General features: G+C 32.2%; 3 protein-coding genes across 4 annotated transcripts; 2 read left to right on the top strand and 1 right to left on the bottom strand.

The window, feature by feature from the left end:
- Nucleotides 1-2928, top strand: LOC100780030 (NAC domain-containing protein 100). Of its 2 annotated transcripts, XM_041005029.1 has the most exons (4): nucleotides 1-607; nucleotides 1374-1639; nucleotides 2025-2300; nucleotides 2388-2928. In XM_041005029.1, the coding sequence occupies exons 1-4, from the start codon at nucleotides 454-456 to the stop codon at nucleotides 2598-2600; spliced, it is 909 nt and encodes a 302-aa protein (XP_040860963.1). In that variant the 5' UTR covers nucleotides 1-453; the 3' UTR covers nucleotides 2601-2928. The 2 variants fall into 2 exon arrangements, with proteins under 2 accessions (XP_040860963.1, XP_003534169.1); XM_003534121.5 differs by having other exon boundaries at nucleotides 83-607; nucleotides 2025-2928.
- Nucleotides 2929-7990: 5062 nt separating this feature from the next.
- On the top strand, nucleotides 7991-12353 carry LOC100779488 (caffeoylshikimate esterase). The gene is made up of 8 exons (XM_003534120.5): nucleotides 7991-8372; nucleotides 9413-9442; nucleotides 10278-10404; nucleotides 10504-10650; nucleotides 11034-11164; nucleotides 11249-11389; nucleotides 11499-11597; nucleotides 12001-12353. The coding sequence occupies exons 1-8, from the start codon at nucleotides 8211-8213 to the stop codon at nucleotides 12226-12228; spliced, it is 1065 nt and encodes a 354-aa protein (XP_003534168.1). The 5' UTR covers nucleotides 7991-8210; the 3' UTR covers nucleotides 12229-12353.
- Nucleotides 12354-13690: 1337 nt separating this feature from the next.
- Nucleotides 13691-22941, bottom strand: LOC100808013 (CRM-domain containing factor CFM3, chloroplastic/mitochondrial). The gene is made up of 10 exons (XM_041005016.1): nucleotides 21990-22941; nucleotides 20855-21305; nucleotides 20642-20772; nucleotides 19741-20085; nucleotides 19147-19303; nucleotides 18777-19069; nucleotides 18629-18688; nucleotides 15135-15221; nucleotides 14629-14798; nucleotides 13691-14151 (listed from the first exon to the last, which is right to left on the bottom strand). Exons 1-9 carry the CDS (start codon nucleotides 22734-22736, stop codon nucleotides 14694-14696), a joined length of 2376 nt encoding a protein of 791 aa, XP_040860950.1. The 5' UTR covers nucleotides 22737-22941; the 3' UTR covers nucleotides 13691-14151; nucleotides 14629-14693.
- Between the last annotated feature and the right edge of the window lie 222 nt (nucleotides 22942-23163).

The following is a 23163-nucleotide window of genomic DNA, read 5'->3' as shown; positions in this document are numbered from 1 at the left end:
ATGACACCTAACACACCACATTGATAGAGTCAAGGTCGCAGCTATAATCTTGGTTTGTTCAGTAAATATAAGTAAATCCAAGCAACAATTTGGGAAATCTAAACCCTTTATATCCGAAGCTTAATAGTAATAAAAAAAGAAGAAAATGTTTAATGAGGTTATGATACATACCATGTTTGTCAAAGGGTTAGCTGTATTGTATATTTAACAAAAACATATATGAAGAAGACTATCTATGAAATGCTTCTTGTTGAAGGTTGAGTTATAAATCCTTAAAGTGAAGGAGGCCTTTAAAAGCTCTTATTGGTGATGCTGTAGAGCTTACTTTGAGGATCAAATCATTGGTACTTCTCATATATTTGTGGTACCCCCTCTCAGATTTTGGTAAACTAATTAAACTTCTTGATCAATTCAAGGGGGTATCAAAAGCTACAGTTTGGTTTCATCAATCTGATGGAGGAAAATCTGCCTCCCGGATTCAGGTTCCACCCTACAGACGAAGAGCTCATCACATGTTATCTTACAAGGAAGGTTTCTGATTCTAGCTTCACATCCAAAGCTATAGCAGTTGTTGATCTCAAGAAGTCTGAACCTTGGGACCTCCCAGGTAGTTTGAGAACACTTTCTTCAACCCTATTAATTTCTCCTCTTATAAATATACTTTATTACTGTCCATCTAGCTCTCCTTCAAAAATCTAGTTATATATATAACTTTGTTTTTCTTTGTTGTCATGGTTGCATGATTATTAATTTGCAAGGGCTTATGTTCTTTATATATAGGCACAACCTTTTGGCATGCATATTGATTCTTTCGGAAGGACTGTAACTTAATAATATAGACAAATTCTTAATTATAAGGAAAACAACACAAATGGAAGGAAATTTTGTTCATCCATTAAGAGTTAAGTGCTTAAGTTTATATCATTCTCACTCTCTTCGAAATATTTTTTCACTTTTTTCCCTATAGCTTAAGTTCCTCAACTAATACATTTATAAAACTTTATATTTCATCGACCAGGGAAATATTAATCAAAAATGCATTTTTCTTCTTCTTTTGCTTCCTCTTTTCGTAATATACGTACATATAGAAGTTTGACTCGTTCGATATACTTCTACAATGTTATGCGTGGTTTACAACTCATGCATATGATAATATAAAATATCCTAGTGAATATGCATATATATATTTGTATAAAAAAAGTCAAAATTGAATATACATACATACATATGGTGTTTCAACTTTAATTTTCGGTCTATTTGAACACTATGTAGTTGAGTACAAATTCATTGGAATGTCATCTTTGATACTGTGGACAAAAAATAATTAAATAAGGATTATTGACATGTTTGTGTGATGATTAATTAATTAACAGGTAAGGCCTCAATGGGGAAGAAAGAGTGGTACTTCTTTAGCCTAAGAGACCGAAAGTATCCAACAGGACTTCGAACAAACCGAGCCACTGAATCAGGGTACTGGAAAACCACAGGGAAAGACAAGGAAATTTTTCGTGCTGGGGTTTTGGTTGGAATGAAGAAAACCCTAGTCTTTTATAGGGGTAGAGCTCCAAGGGGCGAGAAAAGCAATTGGGTCATGCACGAATATAGACTAGAAAACAAGAATCACTTTAGACCTTCCAAGGTTAGTGTATATATATATAACATTTGACAAATATTTTAAGTTAATAAATACATAATCAAATTATTCTCTCTTAACAACATTTATATAATTCTAAGAGTTTGATAAACAAGCATTTGTTGATATAATTTTTTTTATACGGTTAATCAATTAAAAAATATTTATATATATATAACATAATTTGTAATTAGATAATAATCTAAAATAATATTACATTACTAATGCATATATTATTTATGCTAATTCTAATACGTACTTATTCAAACAATTAGCCATATGTAAATATATAATTAATTTAACAATATTTAATAGAATGATACACTGGGTTCATTTACAAGAATTTCTCTAATATATGCATGCATTTTGTATTGGATGTTTGCTTTTGTAGGACGAATGGGTGGTTTGCAGGGTTTTCCAAAAGAGCTTGCAAATGAAAAGACCACAGCAAACACCCCCCTCACAACCAGAGTCCCCATGTGACACAGCCTCAATGGTCAATGAATTTGGTGATGTTGAGCTTCCTAATCTAATAAATAACATTGCAAATTCTTCATCAGATGGAATCACTAACAACATTTCAGGACAAACCTTCTTCAATGCTGATCTTATTAATAGTGTTAACACAAACATGAACTTGACCATGAATTGGCCAGTTGCAAGTGAGGTAATTCAGGTTCCCACTCTTCCATCACTTCCATGGCCTTCTGGGTTGTTAAATCCAAGTATTTCTGTAAATTCTTTGCTTCTCAAGGCATTGCAACTTAGGAGCTATCAACAAATAGAAGCAGCAGCAGCAGCAGCTACAGATCATTTAATTGCATCATATATGCCTCAAGGAGTGTCCCAGCATGTTGGAACTAACCTAATTAGTTCAAGTCTCACTGCATCTTCTTCTTCTAAAGTTTTAGAATGTGTTCCACAGCAACAGCAGGAGCAACCATTCAACTTGGACTCCATTTGGTGAATCTGTTTAGACCATGAAGCTAACATTGTGTATTTACATCAACCTCCAACTCCTATAAAAAAAATGGTACCATTTCCAAACTTAACACAATCGTTGATCATGTCGATGTAAACATTCCTCTTCAAATGTTATTGTAAGTAGGTGTTAAAATAGGCAGCTTTTAAATCACTGTTAAAAGTCCATTGATGTTAATCAACCATTAGGAGGAAGATCTCCTCAATCGTCCCAAGTTTCATGTTCTAGTATTAATTTCGACATAAAAAAAAATCAAGAAAAAAAACTTGTACGTACGTACTATTTAAATAAATTCAAAGGAATAGTTTGTATATGTTGCCCAGTCTCTTTGGTTTGTATTCGACCCCTCATTCAGCATGGAGTTATGCATGGATGTAATTATGATGACAAGTAGTGATGACAATCAAGTATATGAAAATAAAGGATATGCATGGATCTTAATTTTAAAGAGCTTAATTAACCAGACGGTGGCATGCAAATCGATCATACGCGTGAAAAACTATTAAAATTTGTGTTGAGAGACCCTCTTATCCAAAACTGAGAGTGTATTAATAGATTTGTATCAGTTTATATTTATCGAAAAATATATTGACTTTGGATTCATAGTTGATAGTACTCTTATTTCGCTAGCACGCTCTCCCTCAAATTCAATTGATTTGACTCATAACTCAGATGTAACTTTTTTTCAATCTTCAATTTGATGAGTCTATTTCAAGTCTAGATCTCAGAGACCAAAGGTCTTACTTTAATTTTATTTATCATTATTTATGCTTGTATTCATTTTTTCTTAAGTTTTAGGTTTTTTACTTTTCTTAAAGTAAGGTTTTTTACTTATTAGCCCCTTTTCTTTTCTTTTCTTTTTGGGCTTAACTTTTTCTATTTTGGGTCATTCTATTTTTTTGCCAAAACGTTTTTGTTCGGGCTTTAGGTTTTTCCTTAAATATTTAATACATTAAAATTTGTGTGTACGTAGATATTTATCTAGAGAGAGTGTATTAGCAGGCTTAGTTTAAATAACCTATTTACCTAAAAATATCTTGACACTTTAAACTTATAGTTCTCTCATATATTTCTTAACTTATTTCTGACCCACTAAATGTAGAATTTGTTCTCTGATAATAACAATTTTTTTATATTAAATTATAGAAGTCATGAAGGCGCTGAAGACCACCACAACTTATTAGATAAAGTCATGGTCTATGATTATGAAACCTTTATAAATATAAGTACTGGTTATTCCAAAAATTAGTAAAAAAATATTTTTTAAGAATAAATTTCCAAAAAAGAAGGTTTCTATAAAACCTGATTAAAAAAATACTTTTAAGTTGAAAACAGTAAAAGAAAATGAACCAAATATAATTTATGTTGTCTTATATATGCATGAAATTTCATATATTTACAAGCTTGTATAAGCCGTATTTAGTGTTCACAAATTTGTTAAAAAAAGTTATTACCAAACCTAGTCTGTGTACAATTGAGAACCAATTAATTTTGAAGTTACGTCGAATTTAATGAGAAAAGCCTTATTTATACCGAAAGACTCTATTATATCAAATACTCGATCAAGAATGGTTAATGTTGTTAACAATCTAAGAAAAAAGGATGGCTAATTAACCAATATTAATTTTCTAAAAGAATCTAAACATACGTACAAGTAACTCATTTTGTTTTATTTACATAAAAAAGAAATAAATATAACAAAATTTACCAATTAAAATGATTAACAAGATGTTAAATGAATCATTACTAGAAATATATAATTCTTAGTTGCGAAGTTATGGACATTTATTGACAATGCAGGTGGGTTCAGTCAAATTGAAGAAAAAAGGGTAGTACTGGGCAGAGTACAATGAAAGAGTAGTTTTATATCAATACAACACATTTGAGAATGGGATGGAAAATGCATACATGTGTCTTTCTCAGAACTGAACAAGGAAATTATAGTGATTGATTATGGGATAGTAGCACATGCATGGTTAGACCAAAATCAGCAAGCGACAGATTTCAAACTGTTCATATGAAAGAAAAATGTTGTTTAGGAGTGAGTACTATATATAATAAGCGAGCTTGTTTCCACTTTAGGACTTTTTGGAACCGGGGATTTGGATTTTGGATCATCTATATTAACGGGTGCATGTTGAAAAGATAGATTAAATAATTATAATATAATAATTTATATTAATGATTGATGTTTTTTAATAATTTTATACTTTATATTAACATAATTTTAATTGTTTATATTTTAATTATTAGTTAATTAAATTTCAAGCTTTCCTATAATTTGTAAGCCCTAAGTCCCTTAGTTTAGAGTACGAAATCATATGGGGGTGAGTTTTCAAAAGGCCAAGTGAAAAGCAATACATACAGGTAGGCTAGCTAATCCTTTTCCATGTTTTCAATTTTCAAACATACCTGGTATACGATATTTGGTCAAGAGCTATGGACCTATGTTTTTTGGAGCAATTTAATGAGATTTGGATTTTACAGGGAAATAGCAAGTGTATTGTATTGTTATTTTTAAACTAAAGCAAAGTATAGATTTAATAAATAATTAAGATAAAAACATTTTATACTGTGAAAAAGATGAATTTAATTAAAATATATTAGCAATATAAATGTTTTCCTACTGTAATGTATTATTATTTTGATATAATTGAAAAATATAAATTTTTTAATAATTACTTTAAAACACATATTTAAAATAATGTTTATTTTTTTGTGTAAGATTTCATATTTTTTATATAAAATATATCTAATTAATTTTAGTTTTTTTTGTAAGAACTAAAAACATGTGTTATTATTCAAGAAAACGTATATTTAGAGATTTCTTGAGAGAATGTATTTTAATTTAATATATATGTAGTTGCATTTAAAAGCCCCCCCCCCCCCCCCATATATATATATATATATATATTAGCTAAAGGATTGTCTCTAAAATTTTCACAAAAGAAAATAAAATTATTATTAAATGCCTTTAAAAAACTTGTTAGAAGAATTTGGTTGCTAATACTCCTCAACTTGAAAAAAATTAGCAACACACTTGTTATAGTATTAATTAGTTAAATTTATTAAAAATCACAAATGAGTCTCATCTTTTATTTAATGATTGTTTTCATAATTTTTTTAATTTTTAATAAATTTTAACTGATGTGAAAGTGTGTATTGGAAGGATTAATTGGGCTAACATTCTTTAGTCATTATTTCCTCCATCCCATTATAATTTTCATCTAGGTTATTTTATATAAACCCAGAAAAATTAATAAATAGATGAAAAAAATATCAATTTTATAAAATTAATTTTATCATTATTAGTTTATTTTTAGTTTTTGTTATTCATATCATTAATATTATAATATAAGTGAAAATAATAATTAATATTACATATAAAAGTTAAAATAATAATTATTTTGAGATAAATATTTTTTTATTATACGACGATTATTATGGACCGAAGGGAAGGAAGTAATTTGAAAATGTGTGTTAACTATTAAAGAATGTGTTGCTAACGATCCTTACCTATTAAAACAATTGATCAATTGGGTTTTTGCCTAGAATTAATATTATTATTATTATTATTATTATTGTTGTTGTTAATAATTAAGGAGTTTAGGGGTGTGATTTCTAAGCAAAAATCCTAAAGGAGTGTGCTACCATCTGATGACCGTGTAAATCGATCAATTATAATTTACTATGTATGAAATTTTTTCTGAATTTTATAATAATTCCTTTAAAAATTATACAATGATCTTTTATTGATTGATAACAATGCAATTTTACTTATCTCAATAAAATTATTTTTATTTTTAATTCTTTAATTAATATCCTTAGCACATTGGTTAACATTCTTTAATCAATAAAACTATTTCTATTATAATAATAATTTTTTATTATTTGTTTTATTATGTCAATGATAATATTTTATTTCACTTACTAAAGTATTCAAAGAAAATAATAAAAAATAAAATTTATAAAAGAAGAAATTATTTAATACTGAAAAGTTAGAGTATAATTAAGATATTTAGTATTAAAATGTATAAGCTATCGTTTGCTTGATTTTATAATATTATAATTATTTAGCAATAGTAAATATGTTTTTTCTTACTTTCTACACATTTTATCATCCATACAAATCAAACTCAAGTACTACAAAATTTACAGCGACGATCACGCATATAATATTAAATTTTGATGAGCTAGATCACCTTTGATTACTTTCCACACATTTATGTTATATATGATATATTTTTCATACATTTGAGAAATAAGTTAAGTATCCTGATGATTTTTATGCCTGATGTTAAGGTATAAGTTAATGATTTCAAACTCCATCTACAACAATTTTTTTAACGATTTGACAATAAATTAATTAGATTGAATTTATGGTTTGAATGTGATTCTCTTTTGGTTGTTGAAACTTTCAATAATAGTTTTTTATTTTTTATTGGCTTCTTAGAAACAAATGGTATAACTACATAGATTTAACTAGGCAAATAAATTTTGTGGTTGGTCATATTTGCAGAGAAGGGGACTCTTGTACAGATACTCTTCTTGCTTATAGTTTTCCCGATTTCTATTGGTGGAATTCTACTCCACATTTTGTTGCTATATATAGAACTTAACAGAAATAGAATAGGTCTTCCAAACTATATATATAAACTCTCAGTTTTGCTTTGCATGGATTCGATTCATACCTCCCATGTTTTTATTACTTATCTTTTCTTTTAGTTGAATATATTTTCTTGGTATGGGGTTGTGGATCTGTGTGTGAGTGGAGCCAACATAACTGAAATGACTAGCGTTATAGGGAGGTTCTTCAAATTCGCATCTCGATTTGTTAAGAGTTTTACATCGGATGATTTATAAACATGATAAGTGTTTATATAACTGGGTAAACTATCTCCTTATGAACCAATTTTTAAGGGAATTTTTCGGATGTCTTTAAAAAAAAAAAGACATAGGAAGATTTGGTTTAAACAATTAAAACTATATAAATTAAAATTACTCATGCTTTAAACTATAGAGAACAAAAATATAATTATTAGTCCTAAAATTAAGTCCTCACGCTTTTCCCTAATCTAGGTCAGTTTATTAACCTATGAATTACTATGAAATATATAAATTATAGATGTGTTGGGAGGAAAATATCAATCTAATATATTTAGAAATTGTATGGAGATTTAATATTTATATAAATTAAGTATAGTACGTATAAGGCATGCACTAGCTAGGTCATTCCAGAGTGGTGAAGACAGAAAAGTGGATCCCATGTCATAAATGTTTAAGGTGAGAAAATATTAACTCCCCATCTGCTTGTAATTAAATTTTGGAACCAAACTCCTGTGATATACTGCTACAGGCACTAGCATCTACCCAGTTGTAACTTAATGCATGTGCAGTGTACACTCCCAACCCCCTTCACTTTAGGAACCTCTCTCTTTCTCTCTTTGTTCTAACTTCCCACTTCCCAGCTACTGGCTGCTGATGGAAGGAGACACATAATTTCCACTCCTCAACTTGCTATCTACACTTTCTCTCTTTCTTTTTCTTCAATAATAATTTTAGTCACAATATTAGTATTTAAGGAGCTAAATAGCAATGGCTGCAATAACCACAAAAGAACAACAAGTAGTAGTAAACTATATGAGTGAAGAGTTGCAAACGATTTTTCTGTCCAACTTGGATGAGGCACCCGCTAGACGGCGTGCTCGTGAGGCTTTTAAGGATATTCAACTTGCCATTGATCATTGCTTGTTTCGGGTATGTACGTAATGTATCTTTTTTTAACCATGGAAGAGGTTTTTGGACTTCAAATATACGAAATAATATACACAAACTTAATGTATATATTTAACCTGTCTTTTGTTTAGAACTATGTATATACGAGGGCCACAAGGATCAAATCTTGGACATTAATTTGATCACATTGTGACACCAATCATCTACTTCAAACCTATCGAGTGAATATATTTCTAACATTCTGTTCATCCGTTTGATCCTCGTGGAAGGGGATAAAAAAACAAAACCTTGCATGTGACCTTGATCTTGTTACGAGAGACATGAACAATAAGAGCACTTTTTTTTTTTTTATCTTGCTTCAGAAGACATTGAACCACGGTTCTTTGTTTAGTTTGTTACTTAGAATATAAATCAAGCATATGTTTATTTTTAAATATAAATTTTGTTTTATTTTTAAAATAAATAATATATATTGGGAGCATATTTTTTTACGATACAGTCAATCAATAAATCAGATATGACGAGTTTTGTTAATTTTTATAATAATTATTTTAAAAATTATACTAAAGATAGTTTTTTTTAATTGTTAGTTAAAGAATGTTTATATTTACAGTACATATTTATTAAATTCATTATTTTAACTTTTAACTTTTCCTTTGATAAGCCATTTTTTAAAATATTTTTTTTATTCCAGTCAATGTTTATTTATTTAAAGATCTTAGTTAAGGATCATATAAAGATAGTTTATAGAATCTCTTGTATAATTTCTCCTAAAATTTGAGATTTTATAAATTAATTTTAGCTTATAGAAAAAGCTCAATTCACTTTATTTTATTTATAAATAATTATAGAAAAGTTTATGTACGAGGCTACGAGCTGAATGCCCAAGCAAAAATTTATATTAGTATCTTCTGTACTGATTTGATTGTCTTCCTAGATGTATAAATCAAATTCCCATACTTTAACTATCTGGTGGTCCGTGGTCGTATCTTTATTTCATATACTAAAATGTAAAAATAGAGAAGGATTGTAGCTCATTTCTGTTTTGAAATTTTCTGCAGTTATCATCAGATGGGGTGAAGACGAAAGAGGTAAAGGACTCTCATTTTTATATGTGGTCTCCTTCAATTTAAACTTAATTTTGATGGCTCGAGTTAAATAATGTATTGGAGACACCTTTTTTGGCTTTAAACATCCTCCAGGGATCAATTTATTCACACATATAGAACAAATTAGATTGTAATCAATTTGACATTCCTTTCTAGACGAATTGCGTTCAAACTTTTGGAGGCATGGGATTTAGTTTTGTTTTTATGTTAGTTGACGTGGTAATTATACTGACTTCCTTTTAAGTTAGCGGTTATTACATTTGGTAATCTTTTGTTTGCAAAATTATATTAACCTCCCTCATATTGTAATAGTTTCATATCCATCACCCATGCTTCTATTACTTTATATACAATTCCTAGATTTTCCTTTGTAAATAATAAATCAAAGTTAATAATAATAATAATAATAATAATAATAATAATAATAATAATAGAAAAGTGTGCGATGAATGTGAAAATTTTCAATTCAAAAATGTTTATTATGTGTTTTTTTTAATCGATTAATATTAATAATTAATTCTTTTGTTAGGGAAGATTCAACCACAAGATATCTCTCTTCTTTCTTTTCCTTTTTTTAAGTTAACCTTATAACTTTTCATACATGATTAAAGTTAATATAGTTGTAGGAATTTGAGTAGTAAGCATTAGGTCATAAATTTTAACCTTAGTGTGATCATAGTAAAAGAAAAATATAAAATCTCATGTGTGATTAGTAGTTACTCATTAATTACATTCTTTTTATGCATTCTTTAGCTAACATTATCACAAGAGTATTTTATCATTAACGTAGTGAAAATTTTCAAATATTTGTGTACAGGTTTATGAAGTGAACTCCAGAGGATTAAAAATATTCTCTAAAAGTTGGCTTCCAGAAAGTTCTCATTTGAAAGCAATCATTTGTTACTGTCATGGTTATGCAGATACTTGCACATTTTACTTTGAAGGCATGAAAATATCTATGTTAAATGAGAAATTCGTTTTATTTGTTTATGCAGAAAAGAGATAGATACTAAAATGCCATTTTATCTTGTATTTGCCATTAGGAGTTGCAAGGAAGTTAGCATCATCTGGATATGGAGTATTTGCATTGGATTACCCTGGATTTGGCCTTTCTGATGGTCTTCATGGTTATATTCCTAGCTTTGAAAGTCTAGTGAATGATGTCATCGAGCATTTCTCAAAAATTAAGGGTGAGATCTAATTTTGCTCGATTTCAGATCATCCTTTATAGTATCATATATGTGTCTTGGATTTTCTCACTTGTTTGCGAGAAGTTTTCTTCTTGAAACTTTCTTATTGAACAAATTAATAAAATTATATTCAATTTCATAGATGCTTTTAGTGTTGTTATCCAATCGGAATTAGAATTGTACTTTGGTAATCTGTATTGATTTTTAATGTTTTTAGTGTTGTCCAATTAGAATTGGAGTTTCACCTCGAAAACTCCAATCCTAACTGGAGAATAGTACCGATAACGCCTAAGAAATTGTATTTAAATTTTGTCCCTGAACAAATTTATGCTTTGGCTTGTAATTTCCATTGTTTGAATAACTCTAGTGCTTTTGAATGACAGAACAAAAGAAATATCAAGATGTACCAAGCTTCTTGTTGGGTGAATCAATGGGTGGAGCCATTGCTTTGAATATTCACTTCAAACAACCTGCTGCATGGAATGGTGCTGCTCTTATTGCACCTTTGTGCAAGGTGTATCTCCTTGTATTTAAACTGACTAGAATTTTTTTATTGCTTAATCCATATGTGTGTACACTAACGGGTTTTCTTGAATAGTTTGCGGAGGATATGATTCCACATTGGTTGGTGAAGCAGATACTAATTGGTGTAGCAAAAGTTCTTCCTAAAACTAAGTTAGTTCCACAAAAGGAAGAGGTTAAAGATAATATATTTAGAGATGTGAACAAGAGAAAACTGGTGAGTGTATCACATCGTGCTTGAATTATATTGAAGTTAAATAGAGGAAATAATCCGTGTTTGTTTTCTCTTCTTCTATTAATTATTTTTCTTGAGTGATTTGCTCCAGGCACCCTATAACGTGTTACTCTACAAGGATAAACCAAGACTGGGAACTGCATTGGAGCTGTTGAAAGCCACACAGGAGCTAGAACAGCGTTTGGAAGAAGTAAATGATATCTTTCACATTGACTTGCTTTTTAGTACTATTTAATTGCCTTCCTTCCTTAATATGAAGATAAATTATATATATGAATTGCTGAGAATTCAATTGTACCAAAAAATAAAATTCATAAAGTAAACAAACAACCAAATTCCTTAAAACCTAAGAAACAACAGCATGCAACATATCAAGTGGATCTTAGTTTTCTTAATATTTTGGTGATAGCACATAAACCAAAGTTAATTATGCATAATTGTGGGGGGGAAAAATAATGGTATCAAGTTTAGTAACTTTCTTGAGCTATTGCACATGTTTATTTTAAGGTAACAACTTTCTTGAGCTATTGCACATGTTTCTGGTGGAATTTTCCGTGTGTCAATGAAATCCACTGAAGAATTTCAATTGCTAGGTTTCTCTGCCATTGTTGATCATGCATGGAGAGGCTGATATAATTACTGATCCATCAGCTAGTAAGGCTTTGTATGAGAAAGCTAAAGTGAAGGACAAGAAACTCTGCCTCTATAAGGATGCTTTCCATACTCTACTTGAAGGTGAACCTGATGAAACTATATTTCACGTGCTTGGTGATATTATATCTTGGCTTGATGAGCATAGCAGCAGAAAAAACAAATATTAAGCACCTTGTTGGTATATTGGTTCGCCACAAAAGTAGGCATTAATTTCAGTTTATGTGTTCATGTTTTATTAGGGGAACTGGTATGGTAAATGAAGTTAGATAAAACAATGAAATTTCTACTTTAATGTTCAATGCTTGAATAGCAATTTACAGACGCGTGGTTGCTGCCTCAAAAAAAAAAAAAAAGTTGTATGGTTGCTTGTATTTTTTCTTTTTCAAATAGAAGCTTCCACAAAAAATGGTTTCAATCTTCTTCCTTGGTTCAATTTATGTTGCATAACACACGAATGTTCTAAAGCAATAAGGAGTTACTTCTACATTTTCTACATGAATTTTTATGTAAATGTATGTAACGAACGCTTATCCAAACATATTCTACCATTCATTGGGGCAGATCACTTTCACTAAAAGCACTGCTTTCTATGTATTTAGGGCAGGAAAATGATGAATGTACACTATTTTTGGAGTGTATAAGTGGAAGAAAGAGAGGTAGAAAGAAAACATAAAATAGGGGTAAAGTAATAAAATAATGTGATGAAAAATGAAGTAAAAATAGAAGAAAGATGAAGTGCTATGATAATAAATTACTCTTTTATATCAATGTTTGTGAGAACTTTTTTGGGAGGAATGGAGAAAATAATTGCTTATTTTTCAAAAAAATGCAAAAAGCTATAAAAAAAACCTTTACATAAAAACAAGTTAAAGCAAACATACACCAAAGCGAAAAATTGGGAGGGGGTAGAGATATTACAGTTAAGAATGTATTTAGCTCTAGCCATATCAAATATTGATCATGCTCAATCTAGCCCGAGTAAAATATATTAAAATATCAGTTTATCCCAAAATTGAGATGGATGTAAGGATAACCTAAGGCTTTGACTCAGGTTACGCTTCAAATGGGATCAAAGGTCTTCAACATGAAGAGGAATCAAAACTGCCCACTTTGCATGTACTTGTTGGTTCTATTTCTCATGATTCTTCGTTAGTACAATACTACTCATCTATAATAATCACAGTAACATATCGCAGTAATATTTAAAATCAAGTACAAGTGTTTTCACTACTATTGTCTTTTGTTGAGAGATGCCACATGTTGAAACTTTTAAATTGAAACGTAATTTTCTCTGGTACATATATCAAAATAATAAATGCCTGCTTTGCATGTGTAATCAAATTACATTTTGAAAATTCAATCTTTAGTAAATGCAGACACATCATTCTTAGCACCCTTGACATATCTTACTCATTCAAATTATAATTAAACAACCTGGGAAGCAAGTTTATTTTCGATTATGGCGTGAACGGTGCTATTTGCCAAACTCCTTGGAGCCTTCTTTTCACCTTTAATGTTTTATCATTAAATTAAATTTCTCATACTTACTTTTTACATGATATCAATGTTAACCAAAAGACAAGTGAACATGGAATACAAATATGGACAACAGAGCCAGTTTGGAAGGTATAACCAAAATTGTGCCTTTTAACCCATTACATCAGGATGATACATTTATTGTCTACTCCATGGCATTGAACATCAAAGAAAATAAAATAAAATCTCAGGAAGGCATGACATCAATATAGTAAATACAAGAAAGGCATTATCCTTTACCATATAGCCTATTACAATGTGATGAAGGATTTACAATAATCAGGTCAACTACAGTGAGAGGGGCCATCCAGTATACAGCAGAAATTTTGTTCATGCTGCTCAAAAGTCAGCCAGCATCCTAAAAGATGATGAAAAAACCAGAGGCAAGTAGATAATGGATGGTGGATTTTTGCTACTGCAGGAACACAAATGATATCTAGGCACATCTTTGTACAAGTTTGAATAAATGGAACTCCATATTTTCAGCTCTAAAGAATGTGCAAATAGAGGAAGAACCACACAAGTTGATTTTAGCCTGCCCCTTCTTGATTGTCCTACATGTAGAGAAAATTACTGCATTTAATACAATTAATCCCTATAAAGGGATAAAAAAATGTCTCATCTGTTGAACAAATATTGAGTACTACAACCAGCCCATTAAACTACTTTTACATTTGACAATGCAATAATCACAGAGCTAAGGTATGGCATCAGAATTGCATAACTGACAAGATTATGCTTTCCTAAAAGACTAAAATATGATTTAGATACATGATAAATTAACAAATTTTGTATTTGTTCCCTGATAAATTATGTTTTTACTAATTTATCAAGGACTAAAAAAATGTGACAAGGATCAAAAATAAATTTGTTGTTTTATTAGTGACTCAATGCAAAGAAAAAATTATCAGTGAACAAATACAAAATTCAGGTATTTATTAGAAATTAAAAACATATTTTAACCTTCCTAAAATGCAGTATGTTACAAATGCAAACTTATGAGCTACGTGATCAAGAGCAAAAACTAATACCTTCTAGCCGCAGGCAATGGAATATGTGATCAAGGAAACATCAATGCAAATATGTCAACCTGCCTTCAAGGGTGCTCATCATTTATGAATTCTGAAAACTCGGAGGCCTCGCCATCGTCCCAATCACTGTCTTCCTCATCATCATAACCATCAGAATCTTCATCCTCACTCTGCAAATTAACAACAGGATAAGTTAATTGTCATTGTAACTAAAAATTACTTTTGTTCTCATTTCTTTCTATCAATCTTTCTCCTCCTCACCCTTTTTCAGCTGATAAGTAAATATTATAAGCAGTATCATATTCCATATAAATCATTTCTTATTAAATTCCAAAACTAAACACTTGACTTTTACATGGGAAACTCAACTACAAGTACAAGGAAATTATAATTGCCATAGCTATCATTTAGAAATAGTATTAAATTGGCAAAAACCATTTGATAGCCATACCAAAATAAAGCAGACAAGAGAATTAAGTCAATTAACAGAGATAGGCGTATCTTACTAGGGCCAATTCTGAGATGTCTATTTGGTTATGGTCATCTTCCTCGATGCTCCCCCCATCTTCAACATCTGAATCTTGAGTCATACCCTTGTTATATTTAAAAGACCAAGTCAGACTAGCTGATAAAGTTAGAAAATCAATTCTTGCATTTTCCAATGAAAAACACGTTCTAACGTAAATATGTGGTTCAGATTAATTTTGGTACACATCTCAATCACATTCAACTGTTCAAAATTAATTCTATCAAATCAATTCTACCTAACTTTAAACCAAACATGCACATAAATCACAATTCTGACCTGTTAATAGGCAGGCAACTTCACATTTTAATGAGCAAATTGAAATTCTAGAAACATATAAATGCATTGGGACAAAGCAGAAGGACCAAGGATATAAGATTTTCAGATGTAGACCATTCTATTGTAAAATAAGTGTAACTCACAAAATTAAGGGAGCTGAATGCACACTTTTTTATTGAATGATCATCTGTTTAAATACAGATTTATTGTAATAGAAAGAAGCAATAATAACTGACTTTCTAAACAATAATCAACTACTAACATAACAACTACTAAGTAACAAAAAATAAAACAACTAATCCTAAAAACTTGGTCAAACAATTAATAGAAAATAACAAACTAACAGGCAACTGCTGATACACGTTCAACACTCCTTGTATCAGTGGTTGACAAGTTCAAGTTTCTCTCTCAGTAGCTCAAGATTTAATGTAGTCGTATCCATGTCTATCTAAATGCTCTCTTTTTCAACACACAGTGACTTTGCTTCAGTAGCTATTCATGCAGCCTCCTTGAAATTTCTTGCAGCAATAGCAACTTTCTTTTCCGCTTCTAGTTCTAGGACTCTTTTATCTATGAAAATAATCTTCTGCTTGACGGATGTTATACCTTGCTGGATGCTTAACTACATCTCTTTAAATCCAGAGACAACTTTATTTATCTTATTATCTATAACTTCTAAATTAGAGTCATTGTCTGCCATCTCCGTTTCTTTCTGTTTAACTAAAGCAAGAAGTTGTTCCAATTCACCCATTAACACATCCTTTCTTTTACAAGGGATCTCTTTTTATTTTTTGTCATTTTGGATTGAATGCTCAATGGTATTATTCAATTCTAAACAAGCTTCATTCATAAATTGTGATTCAATCTCCAACTCCATCTTTTTAACCTTCAAGGCTTCAGAGGATGAAAGTCATTGGTCCATTTCTTTTGAATACACTGACGATGCTTTCTTCATGGTAGAATTTGCATTATTTAAAGCATTCGTTGCATAATGGTCGAGTGAGATTACGTATTGTTCCTCAACAGCTACATGATGAAAATGACCTAATCTTTTGTGCCAGACTTTTGTATTGTTTACAATAACTGGATAGGTTGTTTGCTCCTCCTCCAATGGATCAAATGAGAAACTTTGGCCTCTCATTTTGATATTGAAAATTTTCTTGTCATTGACATCTTTAATCAAAGAGTGCTTATTTTCAAAGATGACTTTAAACCCTTTCTCAATCAATTGTCCCACACTTAGCAAGTTTTGATGAATCTCAGGTACATACAAAACATCATAAATTAATTTTGTACCTGCACAACTTTCAATGGCTACAGTTCCCTTTCTTTTAATAGTGATAAGATCACCATTACCAATTCTAACTTGTGATACCAGTGATTTGTCCAATTCTCTGAAAAGCTCTTGATCGTGGGTCATGTGGTTGGTACAACCACTATCCACTAGCCAACAGTCACTTGAGTTGTTGCTTGTAAAACATGTTGCTACAAACAATTATTCTTCTTCTTGTTGATCTGCAACTTGAGCCACATTCTTTTGTTGAAAATTGCTTTTGCAAATTCTCACATGATACCTCAACTTGTTTCACTTTTCACACTTAACATCAAGTCTTCTCCAGCATTTGAAGGGAGGATGGCCCATTTTGTCACAGTGCTTGCAAAGAGGAAATCTTTTGTTGTCTCCATTATTGTTGCCAGTGTTAGTTGCTGCTTCTTGGGTGTTGAAATTTTTCTTTTTGTATTTCTTCCACTTGTTTTTCTCTCCTTGGTTAGTTTGCAATTTAGCTTGCAATGCTCCTTCCACAGAACTTTCAACCCTCATTTTTCTTCTTTACTCCTGGGCTTGTAAAACATTTACAAGTTCTGCCAAGGTAAGTTTTGACATATCTTTAGTATTCTCCAAGGATGTAATAGTAGCCTCAAATCTTTCAGGGACAGTCACCAGTATTTTTTCAAATATTCTTGAGTCGAAAAAATTAGAACCAAGCAATCTTACTTTGTTAGCAATGCTAAGAAGCTTGTTAGCATATTCTTTAATTGTTTCGGACTCCTTCATTTTCTGCATCTCAAATTCTCTAACCAAATTTAGGGCTTGCATTTCTTTAATCCTTTCATCTCCTTCGATTCATTCTGGAGGAAACTCCAGATTTCATATGCTGATTTGATGGTCATGATTCTAGTGAAAATTTCTTTTGAAACAGCAGCAAAGTAACTCTTACCTTTGACTTTCTTGCTTTCCTTTCTTTTTGATTTTTTATTTGAGTCATTGTTGGATTAGTTGGTAAGGGAAGAACTTTGTAGTCTTCCTCAATAGATTCCCAGAGATCATTTGCCTCCAAATGTGCCTCCATTCTCGCCATCCAAATTTGATAATTGTCACCATCAAACACATGTAGTGCTAGTGTTGAGTATGGTGTTTCAAAATCCATTTATCAGATGAATTGAAGCAAGGTGTTTAGATTTTTTTTGTGATTGATTTCACTCATTTCACTCACAGGTCCTTCTTAAGAAGAAGGCTCTAGATATTAATCTGTTGTAAAATAAGCGTAACTCACAAAATTAAGGGAGATGAATGCACACTTTTTTATTGAATGATCATCTATTTAAATACAGATTTATTGTAACAGAAAGAAGCAATAATAACTAACTTCCGAAATAATAACCAACCACGAACATAACAATAACAAACCACTAAAATAACAGCTACTAAGTAACAAAAAATCAAACAACTAATCCTAAAACTTGGTCAAACAATTAATAGAAAATAACAAACTAACAGGCAACTGCTGATACACGTTCAACACATTCCAAATGAATTTGGGAGCCATTTCTTTTTTGTTTTGGGTGAATGGGAGGGGCCAAGCCCCATTCAGGAGCCATTTGATGATTTCATAAAATGACCAATCTCACATGTTTAAGTTAAATAACTAAAGCAAACCCCATAACATAATGTCAGTCTAGGCGCAGAAGGCAGATGGGTTTCAATTGTTAATATTAATTGAAGATTCTATAACCCAAAAAATAAAATATGCAAAATCAGGATATTCTTGGGAAGGGGGAGTCGTAGTCTCTTCAAGTGGTGATAATGAAGTAACAATTTATTCAGACTGTGACCAATCAAGTCATTTAACTGCTTAGGAGTGACCTCTCCTCTACATCAAAACATAACTAAAATTATGATAAGTCAATACTTACAAGTTCTTTTTTCATTTGTTCTATAGTTTTTTCCAATTCAGTAATATGCTGACTCAGAGCCTGCACAATTCACACAAGACCAAATGTAACATCATAGATATAAAAGTCAGGAATAGATATCAGTAATTGTCACATAGAAAACAAGAACCTCATGACGTTGCATGGCTACATGACGCTTTAATGCCTTTCCCTTCGTTAGAAGGTTCCTAGGCCTAAGAGTAATTGGCCGCTTATAATTCTTTCCACGATAGTAAATAAGAGCAAATTCTTTGGAAACTTTCTCTATTGCCACCAGTATTCCACCACTCTCATATTCAAGTAATCTTGCTGTGTCTTCAACAAAAGCAAGAGTCTTTTGTTTCGTCATCAATTTTACAAGTTCTCGGTGTTTCCAATGCAAATGCATATTCTCAACAACACCATCAAAAACACCACGTATACCTGGAGATTATCATAGAAAGATGTCAGCTTTGCATTGCTAGAATGGAGAAACTTTTGCACAGTTGAAAACTACTCACCAAGTGGTAAGTATGGCTTCATTCTTAAACCAACTTTACGGAACATAACACGTTCTTCATCTGTGATTGTTTCCTGATCATAATCAGGACCAGCTGGAACCATAGATGCTTCTATTTTGGCTAAGAGCTTTTCTGCTCTAAGCTTTTTAGTCTGGGCCTATTCAGACATTAGAATGGTATATGAGTAAAGAAAGTCCAATGTTGTTAAGACAACCATAAAAATAAAAAAATAAAATACAATATATATCAGTTTTGTTAACCATTGTCCTTAGCAAAAGCACATACATAGTAGAAATGTTACAGCTAATGATGCTGCATTCCTATATGCAATCATGCATATACTGCAGAAATAAATTACAGCCTGCTGCAAGCAGACAAACATGCAGCAGCAAAAATTAAGGAGAAAAAAAGCTGGCAGAATTTATATTCTAATCAATCAAGAATTCCAATCTGGGGACTACTATAACAATGCTAATAAGTTTTATTATATCCACTAATGCACTATAAACCAAGTCTGACTTTCTGGTGATATAAATCATAAACCAAGTACTATCTCAAGCATATAATATCTGTATAAAATATGTAGATACTTACTATAAATATTTTATGTTCAATTTGTCTGACAAGCTTAGCAGTCTTGGCTTTGGCAGCTTCTTCCATCATCTTCTCACGTTCATCAGGAGATATTTCCCTTCCCCATCGAGCTTGGGCCTCATAGAACTCTGCTAAAGTCCCAGCCTGTGCCGTTGCTTCACCTTGCCCTGATGGAATTGCATCAACTGCTCTGCAACGCACCTTGTCTTCAACGTCCTGTACCTGTTTTGTTAATTCCTCTCTTTCAGCTAAAACTGCAGCGACACTTGTTGGAACAAAGTCTTTCCCACGATATATAACAATGAAATATTTATTCCTTAGCAGCAAGGTCCCTCCTGTTAACATCTGTACCATAACAGGAAAAAAAATTAATTTTCTGAAATTCAAATTGACAGAACTAGCAGCTTGTTCTCTATTATTAGCTTATCATGTCTTAGCAATAAAATGACCTTGGTGAAAAAAGAAAAAAGAAAAAGAAAAGAGAGATTTAACCACATTATGTACATTCATCCGAGAGAATGTGTTGATATCTTCAATATAACAGATTTGTTTTGTGATAACAATAAAAGATAAAATAAAACTCTAGTGGTGAAATGATGTTTTGAGCAAAAAGGTAGAAGGCATGTTAATTGTGAGTGTATAGTATCCTTTTAATTATTCTAAGCTAGTAGCTACACTTATTTGCTAGCTGATAAAATTATAAGAAAAAGAAAACCAATTGGTTTCCTCAGATAAATGCAAAAACAAATTATAATTCTGGTTGGTGACTCTTACTAAATAAAAGCATAGCCAGTTGTGTATTTTACTTGAATAGTCAAGAATTATATGGAATGCAATGCATTAGATTTGACACAAGCATGATTGCACAAACAAATAATTGCCAAATTACAAATAACCAAACCTTCAGCTCCTCAGCCATCAGTTCATTGTTTGTGTTCTGGATCCCACGTTTGACAGCAATCTTGGAAACTAAACTTTTCTCCCAAAGCTTAAGAATAGCACATGCCAGACCTTGGTGATTTCTATTTCTCCCTTCATAAAATTCAGAAAAAGATTTATATATAAATACAAAGGAAAACAAATTTAATAAAATATTGCAGTGGATGAATCTTACCTACAGCAAAATGACAAGGAAGTGATTTTGCAAGCTTCCTTAAATTGGTCATCTCTGCATTTGTTAGCCGAGAACGCATCCCAGTAGGAAGAAGCCTAAAAGGTGTTTTGTAACCTGGAACTGTCCGGGGAAGCAAATCAGCATCAACAGGAAGAATCCCTGTACCCCACCATCCAAAAAACCGAGGACCTAAACCATCAAGGAGGGCATTGTACTCTGCTTCTGCCTCTGACATATTCTCCGGATGTTCTCGCTCCCTCACAACCACCTCACTCTTCTCTGAGGTTGAGGTTGCAGTACTGTCTTCCCTTTTCGAGACATCCGGCACAAAAAAACCATCACCTTTCTTCTCATTAAGTTCCTTCCGCGAGTCAGGCCCTTGGTAATCAATACCACGATACACCATCATAACACTGCCTGACCTCCACGTAACCAATCCTCCAGTTCGACGCTGCACACTACAGCCAATCAGGCAACATGTTCCTCAAACAAAACACAAAGTCAACATCATTACATCACCATTCAACGTACATGGAATCACACGGCAAGTAACAACATACTAACTTGACTGTCAAACAAATGCACATTTCAAATGCAACTCACAACCGACTTATATAAAAACCGATATGCATAAGTTGATTTTACCTTATGGAAAAAGTTTCACTCATTTTGCTTTCTATTTTCTTTTCCTATACATGTTGATTGAGAAATTCCTCCAAACCCAGCCGAAGACAAGAACCACAAGTCCACAATGAAGTGAAGTAACTAGTGAGAGCAATATTTGCTGACACCCCAACAAGGCAAACACTCAATTAACATCCTACACTTCTCTTTATCTCTCTTTTCTTGTCACATTATACGTGCGTATGGAAACCCATTGAGAAGTAAGAAATCACATCTGAAATGAGTAAGCTATAACTACTAGTTTCTTAGTAAACGTGAAAAACTACATCTGGGATGTGAAACCAAACACGCGATATATCACTTATCACATCTACACTTATCTCTTGTTTGCTATATTGGCACTTGAGTGTCCATGGATCATTTACAAACTAGCAATCGTTGTACGTGGTCCTATGTTATGTGTTAATGATAATGTCAAGTGTTTATTATGAAAAAGGGGCAAGAATTGAACCTCAACAATCTCATGAGCCTTCCTCATGTCCTTTGCAAGTTCCTCATGAAACTTGAGCCTCACCAACTCCTCCTTCCTCCACCTCTTATGAATCTTCTCCATCACCTCCTCAGTGAGTCCAGCTTTGGGGACACTCACCCTCTCCCTCACACGCATCCCCTCTCTCCTCAACCTCCTCAACAGTTCATCCTCAAGTGTCAAATCAGCCAAACTCGGAGCCCTAACCCTCCTCTTCTTCAACAACCCCTCTTCACTCACCACCACCACCTCCTTCTCCTCCTCATCCCTCTCCCACGGCAGCATCATCTCTTCCTCCTCATCATCGTCCTCACCCACCAACACGGCGTCCGGGCGCACCCACTCCCGCTGGAGCAACTCCCCCAGCCTCTCCTCTCCGGTTACCGGCGCCGGATTAGTCGCCGGAATTTCTTCTTCATGTTCTTGCTCTTGTTCTTCTTCTTCGGAGGGCAAGCCGAGGTTGCGTAACCGGAGGACGATTCTATCGACGGCGTTCTGCGGTTTTCTGTCGGGAGTAGGGTCGCCGGCGGGGAGTGGTTCGACGGCCCTTTTGGGGGAGGGGGATTTGGTGAGCCAGGGGGCGGAGGGGTTGGGTTTAGGGGTTGGGAGAGAAGCGAAGGTGAGAGTGCGAAATGGGAATTTGCGGAAAGAGCTATGAGGATGGTTCAGTGATGCGAATGATGAATTGAAAGACAATTCAGAGAGCTTGCAAGTGTTGGGGAACGCCATTGTTGTGTTATTGAGGGTAGTGTTACAGTGTTAGTGATGATGATGCATTTTCTTTGTGTTTCTGCGTGGATGATGCGAACCAGTTGTTGCAGAGGGAAGGAGAGCACCAAGTGAGGCTGCTTATGTGAGTACAAACCGCGAAAGATGATAAGATGATATTATGACTATTTTCTTTTCTTTTTTTCATAGTTTTTTAGCCTTTCCATTCATAGTCTTCTTTGAGGAAATTCGTATTTTGATTTTATTCTTTCTGGAATTTTGAGTTTATACAAATTTATTAGGATCCGTTCATTTTTAAAATTAGATGAAATTAATTTGAAGTTACTAAACCTAATTGAATTTTGTGTTTAAACTATTTCTCATGATGGATTAAGTTATATTAAAACGTGTATTTCTTAGTTAAAAAGTGGGAGAATCACTTTTTCAG

This window comes from Glycine max, chromosome 9, assembly GCF_000004515.6.
Source record: "Glycine max cultivar Williams 82 chromosome 9, Glycine_max_v4.0, whole genome shotgun sequence".
Classification (NCBI taxonomy): Eukaryota; Viridiplantae; Streptophyta; class Magnoliopsida; order Fabales; family Fabaceae; genus Glycine; species Glycine max.
Note: the sequence above shows the minus strand (reverse complement) of the source record. Positions and strands in the feature narration are given on the sequence as shown.